The following is a 27,960-nucleotide window of genomic DNA, read 5'->3' as shown; positions in this document are numbered from 1 at the left end:
CGACCATGCCTGAGGGGTTCTGCTCTGATCTGAAACATGGGCCTCCTGAGTGCCTGCTTTTAACACAAAGGAGCAATTCAGGCTTCTAATAGCCCTGAAGAATCGTATCACTCCTTCACCTCCCCAGAGGGAATAGCTCCACTATCGGTAAGTCAAACACCTCAAGTGCACACCTTGCCAACACCTCCAGAACTTCACAAAGGATGGGTCCCTCTGAGGACTCCACAGGTCCTGTTCTTCTCTTCCATTTTGCTTGAGGCTTTGTTTGCTATTTTCATGCTGCCCTTTTCCAAGGGGACACTTTTGCAATTAGTTTCCCACAGGCGACGAAGTGAGGGTCATCCAGAAGTGAGGGTCACCCACGTGCTGTACACTGATGAGCACAAAGCATCCTCACCAATGGCAGCATCCAACTGGGCCACCCCTAGCTCATTGTGCAGCCAACCCGACATGGGACGAGGAACCAGACACCCAACTGTGCCATGTATACATCACTGGATATATCAGATAGCTATTGGATATTATATATTTTGGGTATATATATGTCATTGCACAGCTGACCTTCTCTGCACCAATACTGAGATGCTTATTGGCCTGAAAATTTGGAGACTGAGTAGCAGTATCACTCACAAAACAAGCCGTGAAGAGTAATGATGCAACTGAGATTTCTAATTAGTTGCATCATATTTTTTCTTCGTGGAATGGGCAGTAAGATTTTTTGGAATTACAGGCAATGGATATTTCTTGTGAACTGGAGAAAGCCCATTTTAAGCTAAATCTGTTCCTGGCCCTGGTGATGGCTGAGTTGCTAATCTTCTCCAGCAGAATAATCCTGCACACTGAGATGTGCTCTTGAAGCATTGTGCTGCAAAGGCCCTTGAATCAAAGACTTCCACGTTACTTGTACTTGCCTCCCCAGGATCAGGCTGTGTTACACTTTGAACAAATGCAGGCAGCAGTGCATGGATTGGATGAACCCCTTATAAACGTGCAGGGCAGATGGGCCCTTTGTTCCTGCAGGAGGTCACAGGGATCCCACAGCCAAATTGGAGGGGTTGTTTGTACAGCCTGGTTCCCACTCCTGATGCATCTCCCATAGAAGCCATGACTGAAATTCGCTTCTGCCCTGCACCCAGAATGTCTTTGCTTTCTGGGAAGGCAGGTTTGGACCTTCACTCTTCCTCCTAAGAGACATTTCCAAATTGCTCCTAAAATCTGCATTCAACTTCACGCTTGAATCTTGAAGTGCAGATATAGGACTTGAGTCACATGGGAGAAGGGAAAAGCAAAACGAATCCCATCTTCAACAGCCCAAGTCCTGTCCACAGCATTAAACTCGTCCACAGGAGACTGTGCTGTGTTCAGACAGGGTCTTGCTGTCCCTAGTTGTTCCAGACCACCTTTCCATGTTGGTGGGGTCTCAGCACAGGTATGGGCTCTGATAAACTGCCTGGTGCTGCAGTGACCTCACCGAGCAGGGATGTTCACCATCTCCAGAATGTTCTCCTGACTCCTCCAGCTGGGATGTGCTCCTTCTTCATGGCTGGGAATGAAATCTTGGCAGCACCTCTGCCTCTGGTCAGCGATAGCTGTGAGCCCAGCTGTCACTTGTGGTCAACCAGAAATCATCCCGTGAGGCTCTCCCACCGAGCCATCTCTTGTTGAAAGCTTTGCTGGTAAGAATAAATGGGTTCAACCACGCTGGCAAAACTGGCGGCAGAGACGTGGCTTGGATCCTGCACTCTCAGCCACCTCCTCAAATGGAGCAATCTCTATCAGCTAGGGATATTTCCATGCTCGACCAGCACTGCTTTCTAGGACTTTGGGGCCAGAGGAGCTCTGCTGGTGAGCGGGAAGCCTACCATATGGCTGATATTCCTGGATGTGCTTTCTCCAGCTGCTCAGGAATTTAGCCCAGATGAATGTAGAGACAGCTCAACATTTGCCTGGGGTTCCCAGAGATGTGGTATCTTTCCTTGTGTCGTTCCTGATGCTGTGGATGTTTGTTGCAATCCCAGATATGTCTTGGTTTGCACAGTTCCAAGAAATCACTGCACTGACACATGGCAGGGACACACAGGCCATGGCCAGCCCAAAAACCATTTGGTTGCCTTCAAAAAAGGTCAGATTTCCCTTTTTCCCATTCTTCTGACTCATTTATCCAGGAATGGAAAAACTGGGGCCAGAAGAGGGGAAAAAAACCCAACACTGATAAATCAAATTCCGTAGGACAGAATTTGTTCTGAATGCATTCTGTGATTCGTGCAGGGTCTCCATAGCCCCTCAGGGATCTGGCACCTTTTGGTGCCTATTTCATTGCAACGTGGAGTTTCCAGGCTTCCCACTGTCCTGAGCAATGAGGGGCGGAAGATGGAGAGGAGTTTATACATCAGAATGATTCATTCCAGGTTCTTTTTGCTAGATTCAGATCAGCTGGATTAGCGTGCCAAGGCACTAAACACTTGATGCTTTTATTTTTGAGGTTTGTAGACATTTTGTTGTATGAAAAAGCAAATCTTCCTTCCAGGCTTCTTCCGTGAGCAAGATTACTTCTAAATGGTGATTTTGTGTACTGCGCTCCTCATTAGAGAAGCATGTTAGTTCCATCTGAAGATAATGGTATTAGTGACGAGGAACAGCAGAAAGCAGCAGTTGTAACAAATTCACATGCCTTAAGGTATGCTAAAATATCCCAGGGAAGCAAAATTCCATTGTCAGCTTCAATAAGGACCCAATTCTTTAAGATCTTGTAGTACAGCATTAGACGATCGCCTGTGGCAGAAGCCGAATGATTTATTTTTCAATGCAAATTGATGAGTTTTTAAGGACAAAAAAAAGGCTCTGGGCTGCTGATGGCCTTGGCAGCAATGTCGGCTCTCTCGCACAGCACAGTGTTAATGTGAGCGAACAGATGCGCAGCCCAGCTTTAAATTCTCAAGTCATCAACAGTTGAAATCTATGTTACAACAACAGCACAGAGAAAAACAAAATAAGGAAGTTGAATGAACTGCAGAGAGATATGCCCCAAGCAGAGCCAAGCAGGGCTCTGCTGCAGACCCAACTTCCCCTACGCTTTGCGATGCTCCGCACATACGCAGGGATGTCAGGAAGTGAATCTCAAGGACAGCACTCACCAGCCTGGTTGGACCCAAGGAGCACTACGACTCTTGGCTCTTCAGAGGGCAACTTTCCTGTTTTTTCTTGCAGATCACAACTGGAAGAGAGCATGGTGCCTGGAAAGACACCTTCCCAAATCCCATCTCGGATGGGTTCAGCATTACTTGATGCTGTTATGCAGAATGCTTCCAGATGTTTTGCGTGTCAGTAAGTGGAGGTCTGAGGTCACTCCTTCCTACCAAATATGAGGCAGGAAGAAATAGAAGAACCAGAACACAGCCAGTGAGTAAAGAAAAGAAAGTGCCAATGGTGATGGTAAAGATGGTGATAGTTGGAGGCACTGGAAGCAGGAAGGGCAGAAAAGCTAAAGCAGTGAAGGTAGTAAGCATGAAACATAGGACGACCATGCCCATATTGTTCAAGGCCCAGCCAGCCAGCTCATTTAAAGGGAAATGAAAAAGCCCCGTATCATTTCCTACTGCTCAGCAATGTCTCCATATGAGAACCTCTACTTAATAAACTTTGATCGAGAGAAGCCTGCCCCGTATAGGACAGTTCACAAGCACTCAGGAAATTAGTGGGATTATTGGGGCCGGGCATTTGAAGACATAAATGTTTTGGATTTATAAGAAACACATTTCCTAATCTCTATGCCTAGCCGTAGTTTGAAAGCGGAGGAAACACAAGAAGCAGCTCCTGAATGGGTACAGGGAAAGAAGAAAGACTCAACTATTCCTGAGAAGAAAGACCTGATTGTATTGTAAGGTTCAGAGGGCTTTGCTGGGAGCACTGGGAAGCAATGGGCCATTGGCTTGCTTGCGGAAACCCGAGTGGTGAGTGCAGGTACAGCTGGCTGGTTGACTTCAAAGAGAAAGTGAGATGGGGAAACCCTACAAGAAGACGTTGGATGGAGAAACTATTCTTAGCATTGCCATGATCTTCTTTTCAGCTGAGTCCCTCAACTTAGAATACGGAAAGCAAACAAAAACCTTGTACGCCAACCTCCCTGTTTCAGAGCGAGTCCTAATCTGTATGCAGACATTGCTCCGAAATATTCAATTTTTGATTTTCTGGATGGGAACATTTATTTGACTCATTCTTTTCTAAGCAGTCATAGCATAAGGTAGCAAAGAAAATTGTGCACAGAGCTGTGCTCTGAGTTGCTCTGGTTTGGGCCAATAGCTCTGAATTCCTACTCATTTGTTGTCTCTGGAAGAGACTTTTTTCCCCTTTCTTCCTCTATTTCCACATCCCTAAGGCAGCCCATGAGACAAAGATGGTGCCTTGATGGATGGATGGGGGGGTGCAGGAGAAGTGCAAGCCCTCAACCACAGAGCTTGGAAGCTCTCATAAAAGATGTTACCAAAATGCCCCAAAGAATTGGCCATTTTGGAAGCTGACAACTGAGAGGAAAGCAACAGAGAGAGCACTCGGTCAGCATAACTCCTATTTATGACAACAAGCACTACTCAGGTCATTTTTCCTTCCTCAAACAACAGGGGTTAACATCTTCCTTCTGAAGGACACAAACGCCCTGGGGTTGTGGAAGAGGAGGGGAATGAAATCCTCTCTCTTGCAATAAGGAGGGGAATCTTGGAGTAACTGCACAAAAAGCGCGTCTCCTTCGTCTGAGTCAGGAAAGAAACCGTGCCAAGTCAATGGGATTTATTTCAAATTCTGGCTCATTTCAACTCCTATTAACTCTAAATGAGGACCAGCTGGGAGCAGCCTCCTTCCCAAGCGGCAGAGGCCATGCAGCGCCGACCAGCACGCATCCAGGACCGATGGGATGCAGGGATGGCTGTGGCACATTCTCGGGGGCTCAGAGCATCGGGTGGGCTCAGCCATAGCACCTAACTATAAATCTTCCAAACAGCAAAATCCACGTACCTCCCCATCAAAAGGGATGTTTAGATTTCCACAGAAGACAAACCTGGGGCCATTGGAGAAGCAGCTGTTACTAGAGCTAAAGAAGGACTGCAGATGAGGGCAGTGTTGCCCTGGGATTGCAGCACTGTTCCCAGAAGGAGAACCTGGGGGGAGCTCTTCACCAACCCTCGCTCCAGCCCGATTCAGAGCAAAGGGCTTAAGCACGTTTACTTCACTCCAGAGCTGCCCCATTCTCCTTTGATTTTTGATGCAGCTCAGCCAAGGACAACCCCATGTTCACGAGTTTAAGGGGCTTCTTCCAGTAGAGGCTCCATGGACCAGTGCACAAACCTTGACTTTACCAGGAAACAACAGCTCAGCACATTATCAGAAAAACCCCACAGCTTCCTGTGTGGACAACTGAAGCTGAAGCCAGAAGTGATTCCAGGACCCAGTATTTTCAGAAAGCTGAGTGCCATGTCACTGCAGTAGTGCTGCCATCTGTGGCTGAGCTCATGTGTTCACAGTGAATGGCTGGACTCCATGAGAGCAGAGCAAGGAGCATTGCTGCAGAAAATCTTTGAATCATGTTTTCAGTGGCAGGAAACACAAAAGAACAAAGAGCAAAAAACCACTCTGGGACAAATTCGGCTGTAAGTGCTGTTTGGACAGCTTTATACTAGAGCAGTGTGTTGGATGAGAATTAGCTTCTGCCCAGCTCACTCAGAAACCAGTTCATCTCAGCTGTGTCCACAGTGCGGCGTTTCTGGAGAAAAAACATGAATTCAGAGCAGAAGGTCCATCCTGAGCAGCACATCTTCCTTCCACTTCAGATTTTAGCTTGTAGATGATGGGGAAACAAGAAGAGGAGCATGTGTAAGCCAACGGGAGAGAGACTGTCCTCAGGACACCACCCAGGGCTGTGCGTGGGGAGTGACACAGCTGAGCCCATGGGGCTGCAGCCAGGAGCCACGCATGTTCCCAGTGCTTCTCAGCTGGAGAGTGGCTTTGCCCTTTCCAAAGCACTCTGAGTTCCCTCAAAAAGCCTTCTCAGATCTCCACCCTGGTCCAGTTCTGTCACTCAACATTCTGGAAGAGCAAACAAAAGCACTTTGACCATGTCACACCCGAGCAAAGGGATTTACCAGCCCTCGGAGCTCCTCCGGTTTGTTGATACACATCTGCACCATACAGCACACACAGCCAGATCTGCTCTGATGTAATTGTTTATGGCCATTTTTACCACTGGAGCATCTGGCTCAAAGCTCTCTGCGTCCTGATGCGGCTTGAATGACACTGCAGATAGAATTTCAGGTTAAAAAGGAAGTGGAAAAAGAAAAGAGCTCAGCTCCTAATTTTGCTGAACAATGAGGGATTTTCTTGTTTCAGAGCATGTTGCATTTCATTACCTACAGGCTCTCCAATTGCTTTCCTGGAACTGTAAAAACCTTGCTATCAGATGTCGGCTTTGTATGACAACCAGCACATTATGAAAACCACAGAGCGCAGCCACGGAGCAGCTGGAAACCCACCGCCTGCCTCCTGCCAACTGGCCTGGGCCCTTTGTGCAGCCAGCAGCGGGTCAGCCTGCACTGCTGGCTGCAACCTCTGCTTCCTTCCATGCTTTATTGTAAAGCATGCGATTGACAGGCAGTCAGATCCTTTGGAAATGCACATTATTCTTCAACAACGCTCAACACGCCCAACGTTGGTTGGGTATTTTGGACTGCATGGCACTGTTCCCCTTATACGATTACCAGCTATGATGAATTAGCTTTTCATTTTGGTGAACTACACGGGCGCTTGCACTGCTGATGAACACCTTGCTGGAGCTCGAAGAGCTGCTCCATCTTTCATGCATCCCCATCCTGCCTTGCTGATGCTGCAGGGGACAACACCTGCTCCCCTCACTGTTGACCTGGACCTACATCTCCAGTCTCCAATGGGGGATGCCCAACCTGCTGCTCTGCAAGGGGAAGAGATTACCACCTCCTTGTTGTTCTCACTTGGTCAATCAGAGGTCAAGTGGCCAAGTCTGGAAGAATCAAGACGAAGTGACAACAAAGATTAGGCATTAGAGGAAGTGGGAAACCATTGCAAAGAGATATCAGGTGGGACAGGAGCTCAGAAGGGATGCACATCTCTGATGGAAATTCTGAAATCTCAGCTGGATCCTGCACTTAGCTGTATGTTGGTGCTTCAGATGCTTTGACTCCCCCTTCCCTACCAGAGGGACAACTGGCAGAAGCAGGACCTAGAGCTGAATGGAGCAGTGTGAACTTGGACAATGTGACCAAAAGATAGAGGATACTTGTGTGTCACAGCTCCAGCTGCCTCGAGCCCTGCCAGCCACAGCTGGGAGACTCACCGGCCATCTCCGTTTGTTTGCTGAAATCCACTGGCTTTGAATTGTGCACAGACTATCCCTGGAGACTCAGTTGGGGCCTCCCTGCTGCTTTTGTTTGGGATTTAAAAACCGGTTTGCTAACACGGGGGATGGCTGAGCCAAGTTCAAGCTAATGATCTTTGAAAAACGTTTCCTGAGCACCCAGAGAGGCTTGGGTGAAGTTGGTCAATAATGTACCAGCTTTGGCATGGCTTCCTGGAAAACACAGCCTTGCTCACAAAGCCAGACCTGTAGGACCAATTGCTGGGTGAAAGCCTCTTTCTGCACGACCCAGTAGAACTGCATGGCTCAAAGCAAGCTCTCTGCCTCTTCCCATTTCTCTTGCTGCTCCGTCGCCAACTGGTGTGTGAGTTCCTACAAGCCCAGCCAAGTCCTACCTGCTCTGGGGCCACGTGAGGAACTGCCAGCACCAGGTCTTTCCCCCGGGCCAGTATGTACAAAGCAGGCTGAAAATGTACGGCCAGATCCTCATTTCCTACATGTGTCCAGAGCACACAATGCTGGAGAGCCTTTTTCCTTTAGACATAAGCAAGATCAAGATGAAGACTAAACATGCCCTTGGTGTTAAGGAAAATTCTTCAGGAAGTGGTTTAGCTGTAGTGGTTTGCAGAGCGAGAGCCAAGCCAAGGTGCTGGAGAAGTTTGTCTATGGCTGTGCATGAGCATCATCTTCCTTGAGCCAATATGAACCTCTTCCAGCAGCAGAAGGTGAGCTGCACAGCCCCACATGCAGGTCAGTTGGTTGGCACAGTGACCCAGCTGGATCCTGGTGTCCCTGCCACTAACAGCACGGAAGCATTACCATCTCCACTATCACCTCAGTAGATGAGCAGGGTATCTCAGCAACACTGGAGCAGCTCCTTGCAAATTCTGGTCAGGAACTGGTCACTGTGCAACCTTCGCATTTGCCCTTGTGTGAACATGTTCAAGTTTTTCCCCTGGTTAGACTTTTCTTCTCTTTCTCTATCAGCCTTGAGAATGTCCATCCATGCCTGGATGGTGGTTGTGGTGTGCCTTGAAGAGATTGGTTTGATTTTTCATTACAGCTTCCATTCCTCACTTGGAAAGGAGTGGGTTGTAGGTATCACTAGTGGTTTGCATCTCTGATCCATGAACTTGGCAGAAATTTAAGGAAGATCCCACTAACACTTTCACACTTTGGTGGTGATGGATCAACAGTTGCACTCAATGATCTCAGTGGTCTTTTCCAATCTTAACAATTCCCTGATTCTATGGCTTCCTCCATGGGAAGCGAGGATGAAAAACTCCAAGAAAGGAAAAAAAAAAAAAAGGAGAAAAACTATTTGTACTTCTGTCAGAGGACTTCCATCTCTAGATTACCTCAGCAAGCATGGAACAGCAGCCTGTGCATTAGGTAATGGCCCGACGCTTGGCAGCAGGCAGCGCTATCTGGAGCCCTGTGGTCTCTGAAAGTCTGCTCGAGTTCAGACATACGGATATACAAAGGAACATATTAAAATAGTAGATGGAAATATAGCACTTTGCAGTAAAAAAAAAAGAAAAAATGGAGTGATTATGAGCGGGAATCTTGGCTCCGTGGACTTTTTTTTTAAATAAAACAGAACGGCATCATGTTCCCAGGGACATGCTGGCAAACAGTCCGCGAGAATCTATATTTTATATGCTATAACTTAATATGACTTTTGCATGATTTTAGCACTTTTATTGGTTCTTAACTGTGCACAATATAAACACGTGGAGCTGCCAGAAGCTGTACCCACCCTGCTAAGGGCTCCCTGAGGGCTGTGGATGCATTTGGTGCAGGATTACAGCCTTGTTCTGCATATCTATGGAGTTTCCAACTTCTAGTCAAGTCAGTGCTCCAATTCCCCATCTCAGCCCCAAAACAACACAAATTCAGCCCCTTTGCTGCCTCACACTTTTCTTCTTGCCTTCCTTTTAGCCAGCCCCAACATCACCAAAGGCACAAACGATGTGCTCTAGCATTGAGCACCCACCCCATGCTCAAAGGCACTGCAGGAATTACGAGAAACAAATCCCTGATAGGCTCCCCACTTTGGGTAGAAGGATCTGGCTTTGCTGCAGAGCAGCCTGCTGGTACTGGGCAGTGTCGCTCCACACCTGGTACCACTAAAAGAGCCCCAGGCTGGATCCTGCCCTACTCCTCCAAACAGAAACGAGTGAGGGCAATTCAGGAACGAATGAGTGATCCACATTTTGATGACCACCCTCCTCCTATTTGCATGTTCTTTTTTTGCAAAAACAGTTTACTGTGTGCCAACACTTGCATCGAGTCATATCTTGGACAACATCCTGTCCCAAGCAGTGTCCTGGTTCACTGCCTGCATCTCCCACTCAATCTGCCCCCACATGTTTTGCTGCAAGATGGCATGTCTTGTCACAGAATATTAATATCAGTGGTAATGGCTATCCTTGCAATAATAAATAAAATGATGACTTAAGAAAAAGCATATTTTGCTTTTGCTAGGGTTTCAGTGCATTCCAGCTTCCCAGACACAACACTGCATGCTTTCATTTGTGCCATGGCTGCCGAAGGCTCTCAGCCCTTTGTAGGAGCTGGCTGCCTTCTGCAACCCAGGGCTCACTGTGTGCCCCATGTCTGAGCAGGGGGACACAACAGAGAGCCCACACTGCACATCTAGGCCGTGCTCCAGCCACAAAGGTGAAGCTCACCTTACACACAACGGCTAGAGACAAGAGCACAAAGCACTCGTTGCTGACCCCCCTGGGGGATCACCCCCAGTTTGGGATCACTCAGATGGCCCTATGGAGAGGTGCAGGAGCTATGCTGGGCTCATGCACCCACCCAGCTACCTGCAATACACACTAGCTGCCTATGCAGCCAGGAGGAGAGCTCTAGTTGCTCCAGGAACCCCACGGGACCGGCTGGCAGAGGTGAGCAGGATGCTTTCTCAGACTCACTCGGACACCTGTGATGCCGGGATATCCAGGAGGCCCTTCTTTTCCCTTCATCCCTTCAGTGCCTTTTTCTCCTTTCTCTCCATCCAGGCCTTGCTCTCCTTTGTCTCCCTGTGGAAGAGAAGAGGTGGGAGTTTGCATACCCACACAACACATGGGTCACCATACATGGCTCTTGAGAGGAAAAAAAACACACTCCATAATTAATATTTCAGGAGTCTGGGAGGAAAAGAGACTGCAAGCAAAAGGATGAATGAGGATGAGTCATAATACACTTGACATTTAACAAAATGAGCAAAACCATGTTTTTTTAAAAAAATCACTTGGCTGGAGGAAGAGGAACTCCCCCATTACATAGGGAAATGTGAACTTTGCTTCTCCTGCAGTGAGGCCTGAACCTCCTACATGAATGAGGCAGTGAACAAGATCTGAAAGAGTCCTCTGCCTCACCCAGGAGCCCTGCATTCCAGATGCTAAAGACTGAATGGATGTGATGGGCTTGTCTGGAGGGGCACCTGGCTCTTGCAAGGGCTGGGAACAAAGTCATGAAGCTGTCACCTTGCCCTGAGAGGGTCTCATGGTTGGAGCAGTGGATTATGGCAAACCTCTGCTTCTCTGCTTTCACAGCTGATGGCACATCTCATGGAGATGATCAAAAGGGCCAATTCAGCCTTGATGCCAGCACTGACAGCCAACTGGTCGTGGTGCCTTTGTTACCCACTGTGCTAGAGCAGAGCGACGTCTCTAATGGTCACACCAACATCTCTGCAGCAAGCAGTGGCTCTTCTGCTGCCCAGAGACACGTTCAGGTTGGACTGATCATCTCCAGATATCCTTTCCAGTCCTTGTGGTTCTGTGAAAGCTGGTGTGGTTCAAGAGCTCTTAGGGTGGCAAGAGAAGTCAGAGGATTTGATTGTCTTTAAAGGCGAATCTTTTGGTCCAATGTTCAGAGATAAGCAGAAATGAAAACATATGGCAAACAGCTTAATCAGAACAAAGCAATAAAGTGCATTGTTGTGGGACCGGCTGCTTTTTCTTTCCATGGAACAAAACAGTTGGCCTGTTTGGAAAGGCTGGCTGTGCAAGGACAGAAATGGAATGCTGTTCCAAAGGCAAGGTAGCAACTCAGAGCAGTTAGATAAAGAGAGCAACGCAAGCTCTGAGCACCTGGGACTTAGCCAGAAGGAATGGGATCCAATTTCTTTCCTTGCAAACAATGCTCTGGTCAGCAGTACAGGGGGCAGTGATGGACAATTTTTCTGATTTCCCCTGCCAGGCCCAAGAATTCCTAGTTAGTTGGAAAGTTAATCTGTAAAAACTCAAATAAAACAGACGAATTGTTGGAAACTATATATTAAAGAAGTTGACCTTTTTGGAGATTTGATCATATGCCAAAAATGTGGGTAGAGGAGTGAAACACGAGGAGTCCATTATATGTGTCTGCAGAAAAAAATATCCTGACTTCTGATTTCTAAATAAATTAAGCCATCAAAGAGGCAAGGGGGTAAGGGAACACTGCACCAGAATACCCTTCCTGCTGCAGAACCTATACATCCCAAAATTTACCTTGGCTCCGTCTGGACCGGCTGGCCCACTGTCCCCTTCCAGCCCCATTTCTCCCTGCAAGACAGAAGCAAGTCACATAAAGCTGTGCCCAAACACACTTTTCCCCCATGCTTTCATCAGATGATTCTTGATCTTAGCCTGAGAAGGGACAAGAGCCACAGCCAGCTTCAGGCTCTGCATTCATCCCCACTCCCTCCCACAGAGCAGCCAGTGTCTCCTTACTTGGTGGAGCATCGCGAGCTCAGCTCAAGCCAATGGGCTCCATGGGGAAGGCAGAGACTCAAGCAGGGCTGGGAGGGTTATGGGATGCCTGGGAGAGGGGCCTATGCCCACAGGCTGTGGGTGAGGAGGGACAAGAGCCTCTGAGGAGCTGATGAGGTGGAGAAGTGCCACCAGAAGGTGGGTACTCACTCTTTGACCAATGAGGCCTTGCTCTCCAGGAACTCCCAGCTGGCCAGGATCACCCTAGAAAGAAGGCATCACAGACAAGGAGACGAGCTGCTTACTGATGGTGAGCATAGGGCACTGAATGCCTGTCGGGGCACCGAGGGGTGATAGAGGCTGCAGGGCTCTGGCAGGGGTAGAGGTGCTTTATGCAAACCATTGTGACCTGACGGTGTGGAGGGACAGCCAGGAGCACAGGTCAGGATGCCATAGACATGCTAGCTCTGGTGAAGCCTTGGAGGATTTGACAAGGAAAAAGAGGCATAGGATGGCGCAGGGGGTAGGGACTGAGGAACAGCATAGAAGAAATCGTATTTAATCCTCACAGAGTCTACTCACAAGCTCTCTATGTAGGAGCAAACTTTCAAACCAAGCACTAGGGGGGGACAAAATAAAATTAACCTCCCTGTGAGCTGATCTGCACAGGGACCTTTGTCAAATAAAGAGATGTTTTCTGAAAGCCTTTCCGTGTAGACAAGAAGGTGCATTCATGGCCCTGAAGCAGAGCACCCTCCCTCATAACCACTGGAGGAGCTCAATGCCTACAGAGCTGAGGTTTGGGAACTGGTGGGACTTTGTCTGAGGGTATTTTTACACTTGAGACCTCAGCTCTTCTTGTTCCATGTTGGAAGCTGCCTACATCTCTGGTCTCAAGCACTTCCTTCTCCACTCAGACTTGGGGCTTATGACAGAGCTGAAATTCATTGCCAAGCTCCTTCTCAAGCTCTGATAGGGAAATCGCACAAAGGGTTTTTCTTACCTTCATGCCAGGTTCACCTGGGAGGCCAGGTTGTCCCATTGGGCCAGGCGGTCCCTGTGAAAAAAAAAAAGAAGACAGACAATGAAAAAAACCTTTGTAACCAAGCAGAAAACAAGATCAAAGACATTAATTCCTTTAGCAGAGACCTCCCGGGACAGCACAGCCCTGGTTGCAATGCAATCACCGCCCGGAGCTGGCTCAGGGTATGCAGCATCAAAGAGGCACAGCCTGGCTCCTGCGAGGGCTCTGTTCATCTCCCACGCCCCCATTCTCCCCTGTAACTCCTTCCAGCCCTCTGCTTGCTAAGGCTGCTGATCCTGGCAGAGGGGCTGGCACCCCACTGACAGCCAAAACCTATGGGAAGGCATGCAGATAGAGGGAAGGTGTTCTTCCTTGATGTCACAGCTTTGCAACAGTGGGGCCACTCAACATCTTTGGCACCAATGCCAATTGAGAGCTTGAATCTTTCTACATTTTCTACTACCCTGGGAAGAATGACAATCCGTAAGACAAGACCAAAGCCTGTCTTTAAAGGATTCCAGGGAGTTATTTACTTAGGATATTTGCTTTCCAGGCAGCACTCTCCTTACTCTTTGCAGTATGGAATAAAGGAAAAAAGAGCACATAGTCAAAGAGAGCACTCGGCTGCCCAGGGAAGGGAGCCAGTTCCTGGCTTGCTGCAATGGATTCAGGCAGAGGAGGGAGCAGGGTGAGTGTTGGGTTTATTAACGAATGGTCAAGTCACGCAATGAGAAAATTCGAGCTCCAATGAAAGCAAAAATCCTGCTTTGGTTTCTCCAGAGGTGCCAGTGCAGAGAAAGGCTCCTGGAAGAGGCACAGATTTGAATAAAGCTCTGTACTTTCTTGGTTGGCAGTATCCATAGTGGCTTGGTAGCAGCTTTCCAGCTCCCCAGTGTGGTTTACCATGCTCAGAGCCCGCTCCATCCAGTCTAGCAGCCATGAGAATGGAAACTTTCATGACTCATACACTTTGCAGTAGGCTGTATTAAAAGGTACCTTTGCTGCTGTTTTCACAACCAAGTGAAACATCATGGCTGCTTTACAGTTTCCATACAGGGATGTATGGAAAGGAGCTACCAAGGGGAACTGGTACACTCAGACAAAAATGCTGATATTTCATGGAGAATCAAATAGAGCACAGTCTGTAGATGAGCTAGGGGGAAGGCATGGGGCATCTCCTGCAATCCATCAGGACATTGTTCAGCAGCTGCTGCTGCTGCTTTGGTTATGGTGTGTTTGTGCCATTGCTTCATGGCAACAAGAACCCTAAAAGCACTGTCAGCATCAAAGGTGTTTCTCAGAGCTCCTTTCACTGCCCGCAGTGACTTGAGAAGGGACTGCCTTGGCCCTCCACAACTGTGCCTCGCCAGTGAGCAGGACAGAAAATACCACTTCTGAGTTTGAAGGCTACAGTTTGTTCCTGGCTCTGTATTGTGGTATGGTGTGGTGGTAAAGCCATGCCTGGGATGTGTTTGTGAGAGCTTTGAAATGTTGCTCTTGTTGTGAAGATGGGGACGCCCAGATACCAGCTGTGTGTCTATGGCCTGAGATGAGAATGATGTTTGAATTTCTGTCTCTCACTGTTTGCTTTGGAAGTTGAAATTCTGACTTGAGTGAAGTCTTTCCTGCTCATGTCCCTGGGTGTGGAAGTTTGCACCTCTGTCACCTCTATCAGAAGGTGCCTCTCTCTAGGTGAGGGAAAAAGAAATAAGAGCCAAGACCAGACCTACCTTATGGCCCATTTCTCCCAAAGGTCCAGGTGGTCCCTGTGGTCCTTGTGGACCCTGGAAAACGGAGACACAAGGTCCTTCTCATACAACTGTTTTTATTTCTGAAGGGCACCATTTCCTGTAAGGTAAATCACCGGTTCCCTCCCACATCACAGCAGAGCTATGGGCAGCAAGATGGAAAGACCACAGTGGGTGTACTGAGTCACCGTAAAGTTCAGAAGGCCCTTCGCCATCTCTCTCCCACCTGTAACAACTGCAGTTGGTAACCTGGAAGTGTCTGGTGTGCTTTCCTGTCTCTGTCCTGGTCCATCCCATAGACACAGATGGCAGGAGATAACTCTCAGCCTGCTTTAATGGGGCCGTGCCCTTCCCCAGGTCTGTGTCTTCATCTGACATCTCCCAGTGCCCTCCCCAAGGCTGGGGACTCACTTCTGGCACTGCAGCCTCCCTCCTGGTCTCCACCCATCCCAACTCTCATTACATCTGACTCTGTCTCAGACCCAACCTTGCCTTTCTTGCCTCCATTTCCTCCCAAAATCCAGCCTGCTCCAATACTCTCCATGCTGATCCATGCCTCTTTTATGCTTTTCAGGGATCTGACCTCATCTTTTCTCGTGCCTTGTAGGGCTCTAGTCAAGTCTTTCACATCTCTGACCTCATTGCAACTGGCAGAGACAGAGAAATTGGGAGTGGGAAGGAGTAGGGACAGAGAAAGCAATGAGGTGTCTGTGTGTGACAGATGTAGAGAGAGTCATAAGGCACTTGCCGGGTCGCCTGGTGCCCCTTTTGCTCCTGGAGGTCCAGAAGGCCCTTGGATACCCTAGGAAAAAGAAACACACCAAGGTCAGCTCCAACCCCACGGCAACCTCCTGGCAGTAACATGTATCTCAAAAGCTTCAACAAAGAGTGGAGAGGTGGTCCTCTAAGTATGAGATGTCTGAGTCTTTCCTCCAGGACCAGGATCCAGAACTTAGGAACTGGAGTGAAAATGAATTTCTAAAAGGAAATGGACACTTACTGGAAAGCCACGGGATCCTGTCTCCCCAGTCTCACCCATCTTCCCCTGTGAACACACAGTGACAGATGTTAGCAGCTGGATCTGTGCTCAGACACCTGTGGTGCTTTGGCCAGAAGAAGCTGCAGGTCCCTGGGCACTGTGTGCATCCCCGGAGGGGTTTGACACCTTGCCACATTGGGCAGGTGCTGGCTGCAGGACGTACCTGCAGCCCATCTGGCCCCAGCTTGCCTGGCTCCCCTGGACGGCCCTGCAAAGCAAAAAGACAAACACGCATTGGCAGGAGCACAAATGGTATCGGTGATGCTCTTCTGCACCAGCCTACCTGCTCTTGCATTTTTCTGCACCAGATATCCCCTCCAGATCCCTACAGCTCTTGAAAGTCTGATTGCCCAGCACCCTGCCCTGAGGAGCACCCCAACCAGCAGGCAGTTTGGGCAATGAGCGACATGACCCAAGTCTCTTTGAGCAAACACTGCTTTGGAGGAAGGTTTGCTTTTGCTGCATAAAGGACTCGTTCCTGCTGGCTGGTGCTCATGGTGCCATTGTGACCTTGGTCTGTCCACAACACAGCCTAGAGCAGTCTCAGCCAGGCTGGTGCTCACCTTGGCACCTCGTGACCCTGGCTCGCCTACTGGTCCATCAGGCCCTCTGGCACCCTGGAAAAAGGCAAAAGAGAAGAAAAAATGAAGGTTTGACTCACTGGGAAGTACAGTAGCACCCTAGCTGTGGTCTGGGGAAGCCAATCATGTGTATGGAGGCTGAGCAGGGCAGTCCAGGACTCAAAAGATCCCTTCTGTGCTTTGTTCTGTTTCATTTCCAACCATTTGCCAACACACAGCACCAGAACATTTTTATTCCCTTTTAAACTTAATTACCAGCTGCAAACCAAAGCCAGAGGAGAAAGGCGTGTGAGGAACAGCCTTACTTTCAGGCAATGCTTACACAATGACGGCTTTGCAGTGCACAGGCTCACAGTTCTAGCCTTATTGATATCAGATCTTTTCCTTCCTATAAACACTGCTTTTCCAACTGCTCCTTGGCATATCACACTGCTTCGTGGTCACAACTGGGACAATAAAGCCTACAAAATGGTGGGGTCACCACCCTTAGAGGTTTTCAAGAACCATGGAGATGAGGCACTGAGGGACAAGGTCAGTGGGCATGATAGGGCTGGGTTGGGGTTGGACTTGGTGATCTTAGTGGTCTTTTTTCCAAGCTTAGTGATTCCATGATTCTATGACAAAACACACGGAAAGGTACACGAGTTCCCAGCTGAAGTTACAGCTCCCTGCTCTTTAAGGAAGGGGCTGCTGTCAGGAATCAGGCAGTGCTTGTGCATGTGCATGCCAGAAGTGCAGCTGGCCATGCCTGCTTTGTCATCTCTGGTCTTGTGGCCAGCATCTGTACCTGGGTGGGTCCAAGAGGCAAGGGAGACCTGAGGTGCACGGGACACACAAGGTGCTGCTGGAACCTACAGGAGCCCAGGTGCCAAGGGATCCCGGTGAGCTCAGGCGTGTTGCAGGAGGGGAAGGTGTTCTTCCAGAGGGTCTCAGCTGTGAGAGCCCTGGTCTTGCAAAGAGGACCCATGACTGAGCTTCGAGCTGCAGCAGAGCTGAATGCACAGCCCTCTGCACCACTCGAACCCCAGAAACCCACATGTCACACTGATGGAGAACAAACAGAGCCGTGGTCAGGCAAAATAAAACGGAATAAAAAGGGAATACTGAGAGACTGTATTAATGCACGTCATGTTCACAATCAGGCTGTGATCTCAGCTGGGACTCTCAGGCGCTACTGCAATATAAATAATAAATAATAACACAGAGCGGTGCTAGAATGTAATGGTAAGAGGAATTCTGAGAGCAGGCCAACGCGGAAATAGAGAAAACAGGAGCCAATGTGCTTAATCGGGATGCGAGCCCAGTGCCAAAAGTAATAAGAGCATCAGGGAGCCAACATGTTAGAAAAGCAACTCCAAAATGACAGGCACAGGGAGAGACTCACAAAGAACGGCAGTGTAACAGCCGAAGATGCGCAGGAAACTTGGCCAAATTGCTACAGCAGACAAATGCTGTCAATATAAAATAATGCAAAAACTTCCACCGTGCTTGGCAGAACCCCGTGCCGCCAAGCACACCAGAGACAAACTAACCAAAAGCCTGCACTGCATGTCAGTAAAACACAGCTCTGCCTGGGCTGCGGGACGGACGGAGGGACAGTGCCCCAGCACAGCGCTGCAGCCAGGGCTGTTTGCCGTATCCACGTTCCCTCCAGCAGAGCCCTGTCAGCAGCATGGCAGGACCTGCCAGGGCAATCTCCCTTCGCAGCAGTCACCTGGCTAATCCCATCACAACACATCTCATCAGCGCCTGACCCAAAAGAGGAGAAAGTGACCCCGTGTTCGCAAATGCATGTGGCAAGCTTCATCTTCCCCAAGCCTCCTGTGCTCCGACCCAGGATGAAGGCTTCCCCTAATTCGCCCTGACAGGGAAGGCTGCATTCAGCCAATTAGTGAAATCTTCAAATCTCTCTTCTCCTGACAGCGCTGGTTAGAGAGGGGTGAGCGAGGTCCTGGCAGCTCTCCAGCCCATCCTGTGCCAATGCTGCAGCGCACGGCACGCTGCCTTCCCCGGGCACACGAGGGCACGCAGGGCACGGACTCATCTTGAGAATGGGGTAGGAAATGCAGTGAGAATGGTTTTCTTGCCGGTGTCAGCATGTGAGGGATAGGTTAGTGGGCAAAGTGGTGATGGGTTGATGGTCGGACTTGATGACTTCAGTGGTCTCTTCCAGCTTTACTGATTCTGTGATTTCCAGGAGCCCATGGAACAGTGAAGGAAGCTTTGCTTTGGTCCATGTGAACAGTTGTATGGCAGTGCACAGTTCAGGGGAGGTTCTGCTGGGCCACGGCTGCACACACAGTGTGAACTCTGAGCAGCTTTACAAAGCAAAGAGGAAAAAAAAACGGGGTTGGATGGAGACCTGTCTGCTCCTTTGGGCTGTGCAGGGAGATGCAGGTTCACAGCTGAGGGAGATCTGAGAACCTGTTAACCTGCTGGGGTCAATGCTCAGTGGCATTGCTATGTCCATCCCAAAGAGCACATCCAAAATCTGGTCTGGGGCAGTGCCACCAGACCAGATGACACCTTTTATCCACCTACTGACATTTCACTACTATGGTCCAGCCAAATGAAAAGCAAGCAGATGCCCTGACTGAAGATTGGAGACATCACCAGCCACAGATCCATATCTAACTCTCCCTCAAACATGCTCAATGCTTTTTCAGCCAGCTAGCAAGATCCCTGGGAGCAAACCAAAAACACCTCTGCTATTTCTCCATAGGCAATTTTTCAGCTGGGCCTGGAATAAACAACCACTTCCAGGGTGCTTACATAACACCACAAATTCCTTGTGCTTATGAATTCCTGCAGTTTGTGATGTGGGGATGGCTGGCAGGGAGACAGCAGTCCTCCACCAGGTGCACAAGTCCTATCTCCTCTCTGCAGGCTGCACCTGGGCAACAGTGACTGCAGGACGTGGTGGCAAGCTAGAAAAGGGAAATGTTGCTTGGGACTTGGAAAGCCAGCATCCCATCCAGCAAGAGGAGAAAACTCCACAAATATGGCTATTTTGGCTAAAAGAATGGAGCACGGCCACTTCACAGAAGGTCAGGCACGTGTCCAAGAGCTACAATGAAGAGGGATGAAAGGAAGGAAGGCTGGACTTTCAGGTCCCAATTTCTCATCCTTTGGGAATCAAAGAGGGAATGTCGTGTCTGTGGAAGACTGCTCAGTTTTGGTTGGATGTACAAAGCAAAGAGATGGGGAGGAACAATGCCTTGTCATGACTGAAAAGAAAGTCACAGTTCTTTAAGGATATTCTTTTCAAAAGTTGTACTTCTATCCTGACAACTCAAAAGCTATCACAACATAAATACAGACCCCAAAAAGGCTCCATTGTTCTTGACAATCAAAACCATATTTGCTATTTACGTTTTCTTCAAAAGTGAAATTGCTTTAATGAAGTCTCCACAAACAGAGCTCATGGAATCCACAAACATCTGGCAGAGGCCGCCTTCATGTTTCCACTCTGAATTGAATTACATCCCTTCTGTATGCGGGGACAGACAGAGGGTAACGTCTGAAATTACAATTGGGGACCATTTCCCCATCCTGAGAAAACCAAGAGCAAGACAAAGCAAACAAACACAGAATACTGTGTGCCTGGAATATCTTCTGAGAGTACGAAGAGAAAGAAAACGTGAGAGACAGAGATACAAACCAGAAATCCTCCAGGCAGGAGATCTGCCGCTCCTTACAACAGCAACTTTCCTGCATCATATTCACTGAAATCTGTAGGATCCAAATTGCCTTTCTCTGCTGGTGTTCTTAGAAAGGGTGCCCGTCTTGCAAATTCCATAGGGATTGTATTACTGTGGTTCTGGAGAGGAAACACAGCCCATGGCTGCCAAGCTGAACATCTCTGATATGTTGTACATCACTCTGGGGATGGACATCGCTGGCGGGAGTGGTGTGCTGCAGGACTGCTCCTGAGGGCTTGGCACCCCACCTCTGCATCCAGCTATATCCAAACCCATAAATCCAAACCTGTGCCAGCCGACCTTTGTTTTGGGAACTGGATCCAGTTTGGCTCTTGCTTTTATGAGCGTTATAATAAATATCCCCTTCATCCCTCCTGCTGGTATAAGTGGAGCTTGTACCAAAACGGCTCGGTCAGGCATACCTTCCTGGTGGCTCGAGGACTTCAGGCCAGGAGATGTAAGAAGCTGAAGAGGATTGGACTTGATGAATGTTATGGGTCCCTTCCAGCTTGGGTTGTTCTACGATTGCATGACAGGAGTGAGTCTTGCACAATTCAGAAGCCCAACACTGCGGCGGTGCAGCTGCTGCCATGAGGACAGGCTCAGTGCTGGCAGCAGGGCAATCCCATCCCAGCGCACACCAGAGCCTCTGGCAGACATACCCAGTGTGCTCCCACCTCTCCCAGAGCCCTCATAGCCGGCAGCCTGGGATTCATTCAGAAGGCATTTCCCGTTCAGCTCCCTGCTGCACTTTTACCTTGAGATATTTTCCGCTGTCCACTCAATGCCTCCCGCAGCGGAACGCCTCCACTTTCTCCTCTGTCTGCTCATGGACAGCCTGGACAGCTCAATTAATCACTGTGTAGCACACAGAAACCAGGATCCCAGAGGTGCTCTGAGAGCAAGGACACAGGGAGCTTCCTCTGATGGGAGCAGAGATGAAGATGTTCTGCCCAGCCCTGAACTCAAAGATGAATCCCCATACACATCTGCTTGGCTTGGATGTCATTGGTGCCCTTCTAGCTATGCTTCTAAAGCATAGAAATGTTCCAGGGTACATAACTGTGGTTATAGTGCTTTCTAGCTGGTTATTCCATTTCCTTTTGCCAGTCCCAGCTATTCAAATGGAGTATTAGCTCTGGTGCACAGAAACATATGCAGCCTTGGGATGTCCCGAATTCCCCAGGCAGGAGTTGCAGTAGAAGCAGAGTCTGGGGGTGGGCAAAATTTTTAGTTTACTTCAGCCTACGTCTTTGAAAATGAAACATGGAAACAGATACCATAAGGTCCTTGGAGGGAGAAATGCAAAATATGTTGTTACTGGGGCCTTCAGCAGAATACACGTGTGCTTGTTATTAATACTTTGTAAAGCAGCTGGATAAGGGGAAACAACCCACAGCAGAGATGCTCCTGCAATGAATGTCCCGTTGAGGAAGAAGAAAGACTGAGGAGCTCAGTGGGACGAGGGCTGGAGGACACAGCCAGGAAAACAAGCAGCTTTGGCAGGTCTGGAGGTCATTCTGCTGTCGGCTGTCACCCAAATGGAGCAGGAAGAACCACAACGAGTTGACACTGAGTGTCTGTGAAATATTCACCCAGTGCAACGTGCACTTGTAGCACTGTCAGCAGTGCTCGGCAGCGCCGTGCCCCAGTGCCAGGCTGGGGGCCAGCTCTCCCCAGGCAGGGCAAAGGTTCACACGTGCTTCACGCTGGTGCTGTTAGATACACACGGATAAAGTCAGGGCCTTGTGTTATGGGTTGGAAAAACATACAGGAAAACACAGGCTATGTTTGTAAATGACAGTGCCAAACACACCTTTCTGACAGCCCTGCAGAACACGGGTAGCACAGGTGCCTTTCCCAGTCCTTTACAAGCATTCCTTTCCCCAGCTGTGACCCACCCTCAGATGACCAAATCTTCACATCCTTACCAGAAGCAGCCACAAACCCTGTCTGACAATGTGGGAGGTTGGGACAAGGCTGAACTCCTTTCACAGCAGCACACTCAGATAACCTTCTGCTCACCCCCATCACTTGCATATCACTTGTTTCACAGCATCTCAGAAATGGGCCTGCAGAGGTGCTGCCCCAACCTCTGTGAAGATTTGCACCCCAAAACCCATCAGCCAGATTCACAGAATCATAGAATTGTTAAAGTTGGAAAGATGATGTTCAGTCCCAGCCCACCCCCATGGCCACCGACACGTCCCTCAGTGCCACATCTCCACAGGTCTGGAACACTTCCATGGATGGTGACCCCAGCACTCCCTTGGCAGCTGCGTCAGTGCAGCACCGCTCCTTGTGAGAAGGAATGTTCCCCAATACCCAACCTGAACCCCCCAGCACTACGTGGGGCCAACACCTCTCGTCCTATTGCTGTTCCCCAGGAGCAGAGGCAGACCCACCTCACCACAACTCCTTTCAGGGATTGCAGGGAGCGATGAGGTCTCCTCTGAGCCTCCTCTGCTCCGCACTGAGCCATCCCAGCTCTCTCAGCTGCTCCCCACAGTGCTGTGCTCAAACCTCCCACAGCTCGGTTGCCCTTCTCTGGACACTCTCCAGGGTTTCAACGTCTTTCTTGCCTTTCTTGATCCCTCTTCCAAAGGCCAGAAGAGAAGAGGCATTACAGCCTGCAGGGAGCACTTACCCGGCGGCCCTTCACCCCTCTGATCCCTGGTGCACCACGGGCTCCTGCCGGACCCTGCAGGGAGAGGGAGCACAGTGAGGATGTGGGAGGTGGGCAGATGATACCCCGTGTCCCCTCATCAGCCATAGAGCCCCTACCAGCAGGTGGGCTCCTGAGCTCCTGCCAACCCACAGCCACGTCTACTTGGCTGCAAACAGTCTTTTTCCGAACGCACTGATTGTCCCTCGGTTATCAACATTTAAGCAAGGCTTTCTGGCTGAGGTCTGTATGCTTGAGCTGTCTGTGTAAGTGGTACCGTTTGAGCATCCAGTTGAGCATCCAGAATTCCCTCCACAACTATTAAAAGCAGCTGTTGCGCCGTGTCAGCACAAAACATAATAATAACCAGGACGTTTTCTTCACTTATCCAAATACAAAATCAGACACCTCATCTTAGGTATCCAAGTTTGCTTTTTTCAACCAAACTCTGATTTTATTTTTGGGCAATTGTTGCCCTGTGAATGCTGCACAAATATATCTGTGCTGGCAGACAGATGCTGTTTTCATTCAGACTATTGGTGTCCCTCTCACCTTTACAGAAAAGCTTTGGGTCTTCTTTGTTCTCTCTTGATTCATTGAGTGCATATGTGAAATACAGAAGAAAATGTAAGAGCTTTCTTTGGTCAAAGTGTGTATCAGATTTAGATATGAGGGATGTGTTCAATTAATAGGACTTATGTCTATATTACAACTTTAGAAACCAATATATGAATTTGGTACCTTTCTGCTGTCAGAAAAGAAAACCTCAGACTGACACACTCTCTCAAAAATTCCACATCAAGTTTGCTATTTATATATTAATAGTTTCTGCCAACTGCCAATGCTGCAAGCTGGACTTTTGAATCTCCCTACTGCTTGTACCACTGCTACTCATAAAGATCTTGCTTTTGGAGCTGAGTTATTCTGCATGGCATACATGTCCAGAACACAAACACTGAGCTGTCTGCAGTGAAAATGGAAAGGTTGGTTTACGGCAACTCTACTTGTAATCACAGTAAAACTTTGGCTGATGAGGTCAGTAGTGAGTGGCACAGGCAAGCAGTACATGTGTCAGATGCCTGCTTTATAGAGATTTTTATGATAAACACATACTGAAATGAAATTCTTTGTTGGTACTTGGAATATCCTACTGAAGGTCTTGGGCTATCCCAAATAGCTCATTAAAAGATTAATTGAAGTGGCAAAATTTGGAGGGCAGAAATTAGATACCATACTGGGAATGTAAAGAAAGTATTACAGAAGATGAGTAACCTTTAGTTACTTTGTGTATATACCTCATCTTCAAAACCACAAACTAACACAAAAAGTATACCATGATGGTGAGCAGGAAGGGGGAAAAGGAATTCAGAAACCTCAGTGAGCTGAAATCAAGGGCAGAGTCTCCTACTATTGACTACACCTTTGCTTCCCATTCACCCTCTGCTGAATTAATCAGGCTCACTGGCTAGCTTCCTCTTGAGGAGCATAACAGCCGAGGACAAATAACAACAACACGCCACAGGTCTGGCTGCAGAAGTGAATAATGAAGGTTGTTTGGTGGAGAAACAGGAAGAAACAGCTGGAGCTAATAAGAGCAGGGATTTAATATTAGCGGATTATTTGATTTGCTGGCTTTGCTGGGAAGTTTGTCTTATTGAATTATGACTTTTTAAAATGCAACCTTGTAGGAAACATTTTGCTTGGATGAACCTGTTGGTCATTTGCCTGCAGGAGAACAGGGCACTGAAGGAAATGGAAGGACCGCTGCCTCTGGTGGGCGCTGAGCATCCCCACGCTCCCACACCAGGCAAAGCTGCCATGAAGCTGAAGGCCAAACCTTTGGCACTCCCCACTCCACTCCTGTAATCTTCCTCCTGATTCACCACAACGTGGCAATTCACATGCTGAGCAAAATTGGTTCATAAACTGTCCTTCAAACTCGAATCAGCTGAGGCAGTTGTTTGATTCAACACATGAACACCCAAGACACGGGATGCTGACTGCTGGTGTGCACTGTTACAGGGATTGTAAGTTTTACTTACTGCTGGTCCAGGAATTCCGGGAAAACCCACTGCTCCTGGTATCCCAGGGTGCCCCTGCAAGGGAAGGAAGAACATCTGGTGTGAGTCTCTGGAACGTGCCCAGCCCTTTTCACCTCCAAGTGAAAAGACAGAAAATGAGGCACTGCTGCTGCTTGCAGGTCAGGCAGGGCTGTTATTTGCTGAGGTGAAAGAGCTTATGAGCAGATGGCCCAGGCCAGGCTGTCAGCCCAGCCCCAGATTTGCTAGCAACTGAAGCAGCTAGGTTTTCTGAACAAACCAGAACACAGTGGGCTGAATTATTGCAACAATCTTTGGGTCCTGCACTAGGGTACACAGGGGGTGCATATCAGAGTGAGAGAGGAATTCATCATCCTTCCTAAACAAGCATCCCCAAAGAGAAGCAAACAGCACAGTAAAGCAGCACGGTGTAAAGCTGCCCAAGCAGCTCCACATCTCCAGCTGCCTCTGACAACACAGCAGGATGTGAACAACAGAGGTCTGGGAATCCCTGCTCCCGAACTGATCTGTTCAAAAGCCAGGATGCTTGGGAAAAGGTCATCATGGAACTACAGAATCCTTAAGGTTGGAAAAGATCTCTAGGATCAAGCCTAACCATCAACCCACCCCATCATGCCCACTGACACATCCCTCAGAGCCACATCTTCATGGTTCTGGAACACCTCCAGGGATGGTGTACCCACCACTGCCCAGCAGTCTGTGCCAGACTTTCTGAGAAGAAATTTCCCTAATATGCAATCTCAATGTCCCCTAGCACAACTTGAGGCCTGCAGGTAATCCTTCAGGTGCCACAGCTTGAGCCTCCTAGCTGTCTCTATTTGACACAGGTCCTCAGCTGTGGAGATGCAGAACACACGTAGCAACCCAATGTTTCTCTGCAAGAGAGACTAAGGCTGGGGAGTGGTGGTTCCTCAATAAACAATCAAATGGCATCCCCATCCAACAGAGACAGGAAGGATTTAGCTATTCTCATGCAAACCCAAAGACCCAATTCCCTAGGACAGAGAGAGAGGCAGCAGCAAGAGCAAGAGAATGCAGACTTACTCCTTACCATCGACCCCTTGACTCCAGGAGGGCCTGGAGGTCCCACTGAGCCACGGTCACCCTGGGAGAGACAAAGGTTTGGGAGGGAAAGTGAGGAATTATGATCTACACATAATGATCTACAGCAATGAAATAACTGAAAGATCCCCACATTGCAGTCTGTGCTACCAGATTTCTGCCAGGAAGGCTTCTGGCACAGAACACAAATCATCGTCTTTCAGGTTTCCATTTCATCAGAGCAGCTAATGGACAACAAGCATGAGCTGACCTTCTTTATCTGAGGAGATGTATCTTCAAACACCGAGGGACCAAGCCCACCTTTGAGTCCCTACAGGGCTGAGGCTGGATCCCAACCATGGCACCACATGACTGTGTCCTACACCACCACCACCACGTTCTGATGATTTCAGGGACGTGGATTGGAGAGCTATGGACTTGAGGGCTGAGAATCACAGCCATAAAACACAAAGAGACTGCCTGGAACCCCTTGTCCTGCAGGGCTGAGACCACAGCACAAACAGCAGCCATCTGCAGACCTGTGTTTTTGGGGAGCCAGATGAAGGTATCAGCGCTTTTAAAACAAGCCAACATTTGGTATTACAATAAATAACATACCCCACCTGCAGAACATGTCACTTCTCCAAGCACACCCTTGGCCAAGGACAGGGGATGAGGCACAAGACTGTGAGCATCACCATGACCACTGGTGTGTGGCTCTGGCCATGGGATCTCAACTGGTTCTTTTCTGGGGACAGCAGCAATTCCCACCACCGCTGCCCCCACAGCCCTGGCAATGCACAGGGAATTAGGTGTGTAAAGCCTGTGTGCTCAGGGGGATGAGGAAGGAGGAGTCAGCAAACGCTGCCAAGCAGTTTACGCCCAAATTCTGACCTACCTTCCAGCAGTTATACTGTAAGGGGAAATATTTTCTGGGCTCTAAGCATCTTATTAAAAACAAGCTCCAGAGTGTGTGTTGTCACCAGTTGGCCCTTGTAAACCAACATACTTTTTTTTTTTTTCTTTCCTGTGAATGTATGGATTTTATTAAGTATGTATTAACTGTATTGTTCTCTTTGATAATCTTTGGATCCTACTGGCTTCAGCCTTAAGTTTTGCAGCTCTCAGGGTAGGGATTGCTGACTCAGCTCTGTCTAACGAAAGCACATTTCCCACTTCATTTAGCTCGCAGCAACATAGTAAGCTGCAGGACGCTATGCCAACTGGAGGCCTGGTTGAGGTTTTGATTTGATGATAGCTATTTTTGTCATCCCTAAGTTTGTGTTGGTAGAGAAGGAGAAGTCTGATAGAAATCGCAGCTGTGCTGAGGATCTCCTAGGGCAGATTTTCAAAGGGTTTGCCTTGACACAAACGTAACATGGCCATGTACAGAGTCAATCTGTAGCAGAAGGATAGCTCACGTGGTCATTGGCTTAGGAGTCAGTAGGGCCAGATGGGAATTTACTTCCCACATCTCCTGCATGGCAGCCTCCTCACTCCTCACTTAATTCAGGGCAGCAGATATAGCTCTCAGTCACTGAGAGACAGCGACTCGGATGCTCCACAGCTTTATTCCTGTTTTCCTTCTGTAAAACACAGCTCACACCACTTTTTTCACATCCTCCCTTTTACTCCTTGCACGCTTTGAGAGTTTGGACTCAGCCTGCTTCTGCTACTGCCCTGACACAGCAGAGAGGACACAGGGCTGCCGGGGCTGCTGCAGGCAGCAATGAAATGCACCTACAGCAAACACAACATCATGTCACAGAGGTGTGACATCATTACCCAGAGGACAGTGCTTGGAAGGACAGAAGAGAGAGAGCTGAAGTGTGGAATGCATCATATTGCACTCTAATGGAAAAAATGAATTAATGGGCATTTACTTCTTTTTTATAGAAAATAAAGTCGTTTTTCCTCCTAAAAGAAGCAGGTATCAGTACCGCACAGCAGAGGGCACCAGCCCTTAGCAGCATGCCCAATGCAACCACCAGACAGGCAGGCAGCGTGGGGCTGGTTAAAC

The 27,960-nt window shown here is 48.7% G+C and overlaps 1 protein-coding gene across 1 annotated transcript in view; it reads right to left on the bottom strand.

Moving 5' to 3' along the window:
• The window catches only part of COL27A1 (collagen type XXVII alpha 1 chain), a 126,098-nt gene that overhangs the window by 21,587 nt on the left and 76,551 nt on the right, over positions 1-27,960 (bottom strand). Inside the window, exons 26-37 of the mRNA XM_042830756.1 lie at positions 25,951-26,004; positions 24,882-24,935; positions 22,822-22,875; positions 16,456-16,509; positions 16,056-16,100; positions 15,854-15,898; positions 15,602-15,655; positions 14,836-14,889; positions 13,085-13,138; positions 12,292-12,345; positions 11,881-11,934; positions 10,318-10,425 (exon numbers count right to left, since the gene is read on the bottom strand). Coding sequence (XP_042686690.1) covers positions 10,318-10,425; positions 11,881-11,934; positions 12,292-12,345; positions 13,085-13,138; positions 14,836-14,889; positions 15,602-15,655; positions 15,854-15,898; positions 16,056-16,100; positions 16,456-16,509; positions 22,822-22,875; positions 24,882-24,935; positions 25,951-26,004 — 684 coding nt within the window. The remainder of the gene's footprint in view (positions 1-10,317; positions 10,426-11,880; positions 11,935-12,291; positions 12,346-13,084; positions 13,139-14,835; positions 14,890-15,601; positions 15,656-15,853; positions 15,899-16,055; positions 16,101-16,455; positions 16,510-22,821; positions 22,876-24,881; positions 24,936-25,950; positions 26,005-27,960) is intronic.

Source organism: Centrocercus urophasianus, unplaced genomic scaffold (genome assembly GCF_019232065.1).
Source record: "Centrocercus urophasianus isolate 14NV4802_14NV808 unplaced genomic scaffold, USGS_Curo_1.0 seq_34, whole genome shotgun sequence".
Lineage (NCBI taxonomy): Eukaryota > Metazoa > Chordata > Aves > Galliformes > Phasianidae > Centrocercus > Centrocercus urophasianus.
This window is presented reverse-complemented; position numbering and strand designations above follow the sequence as displayed.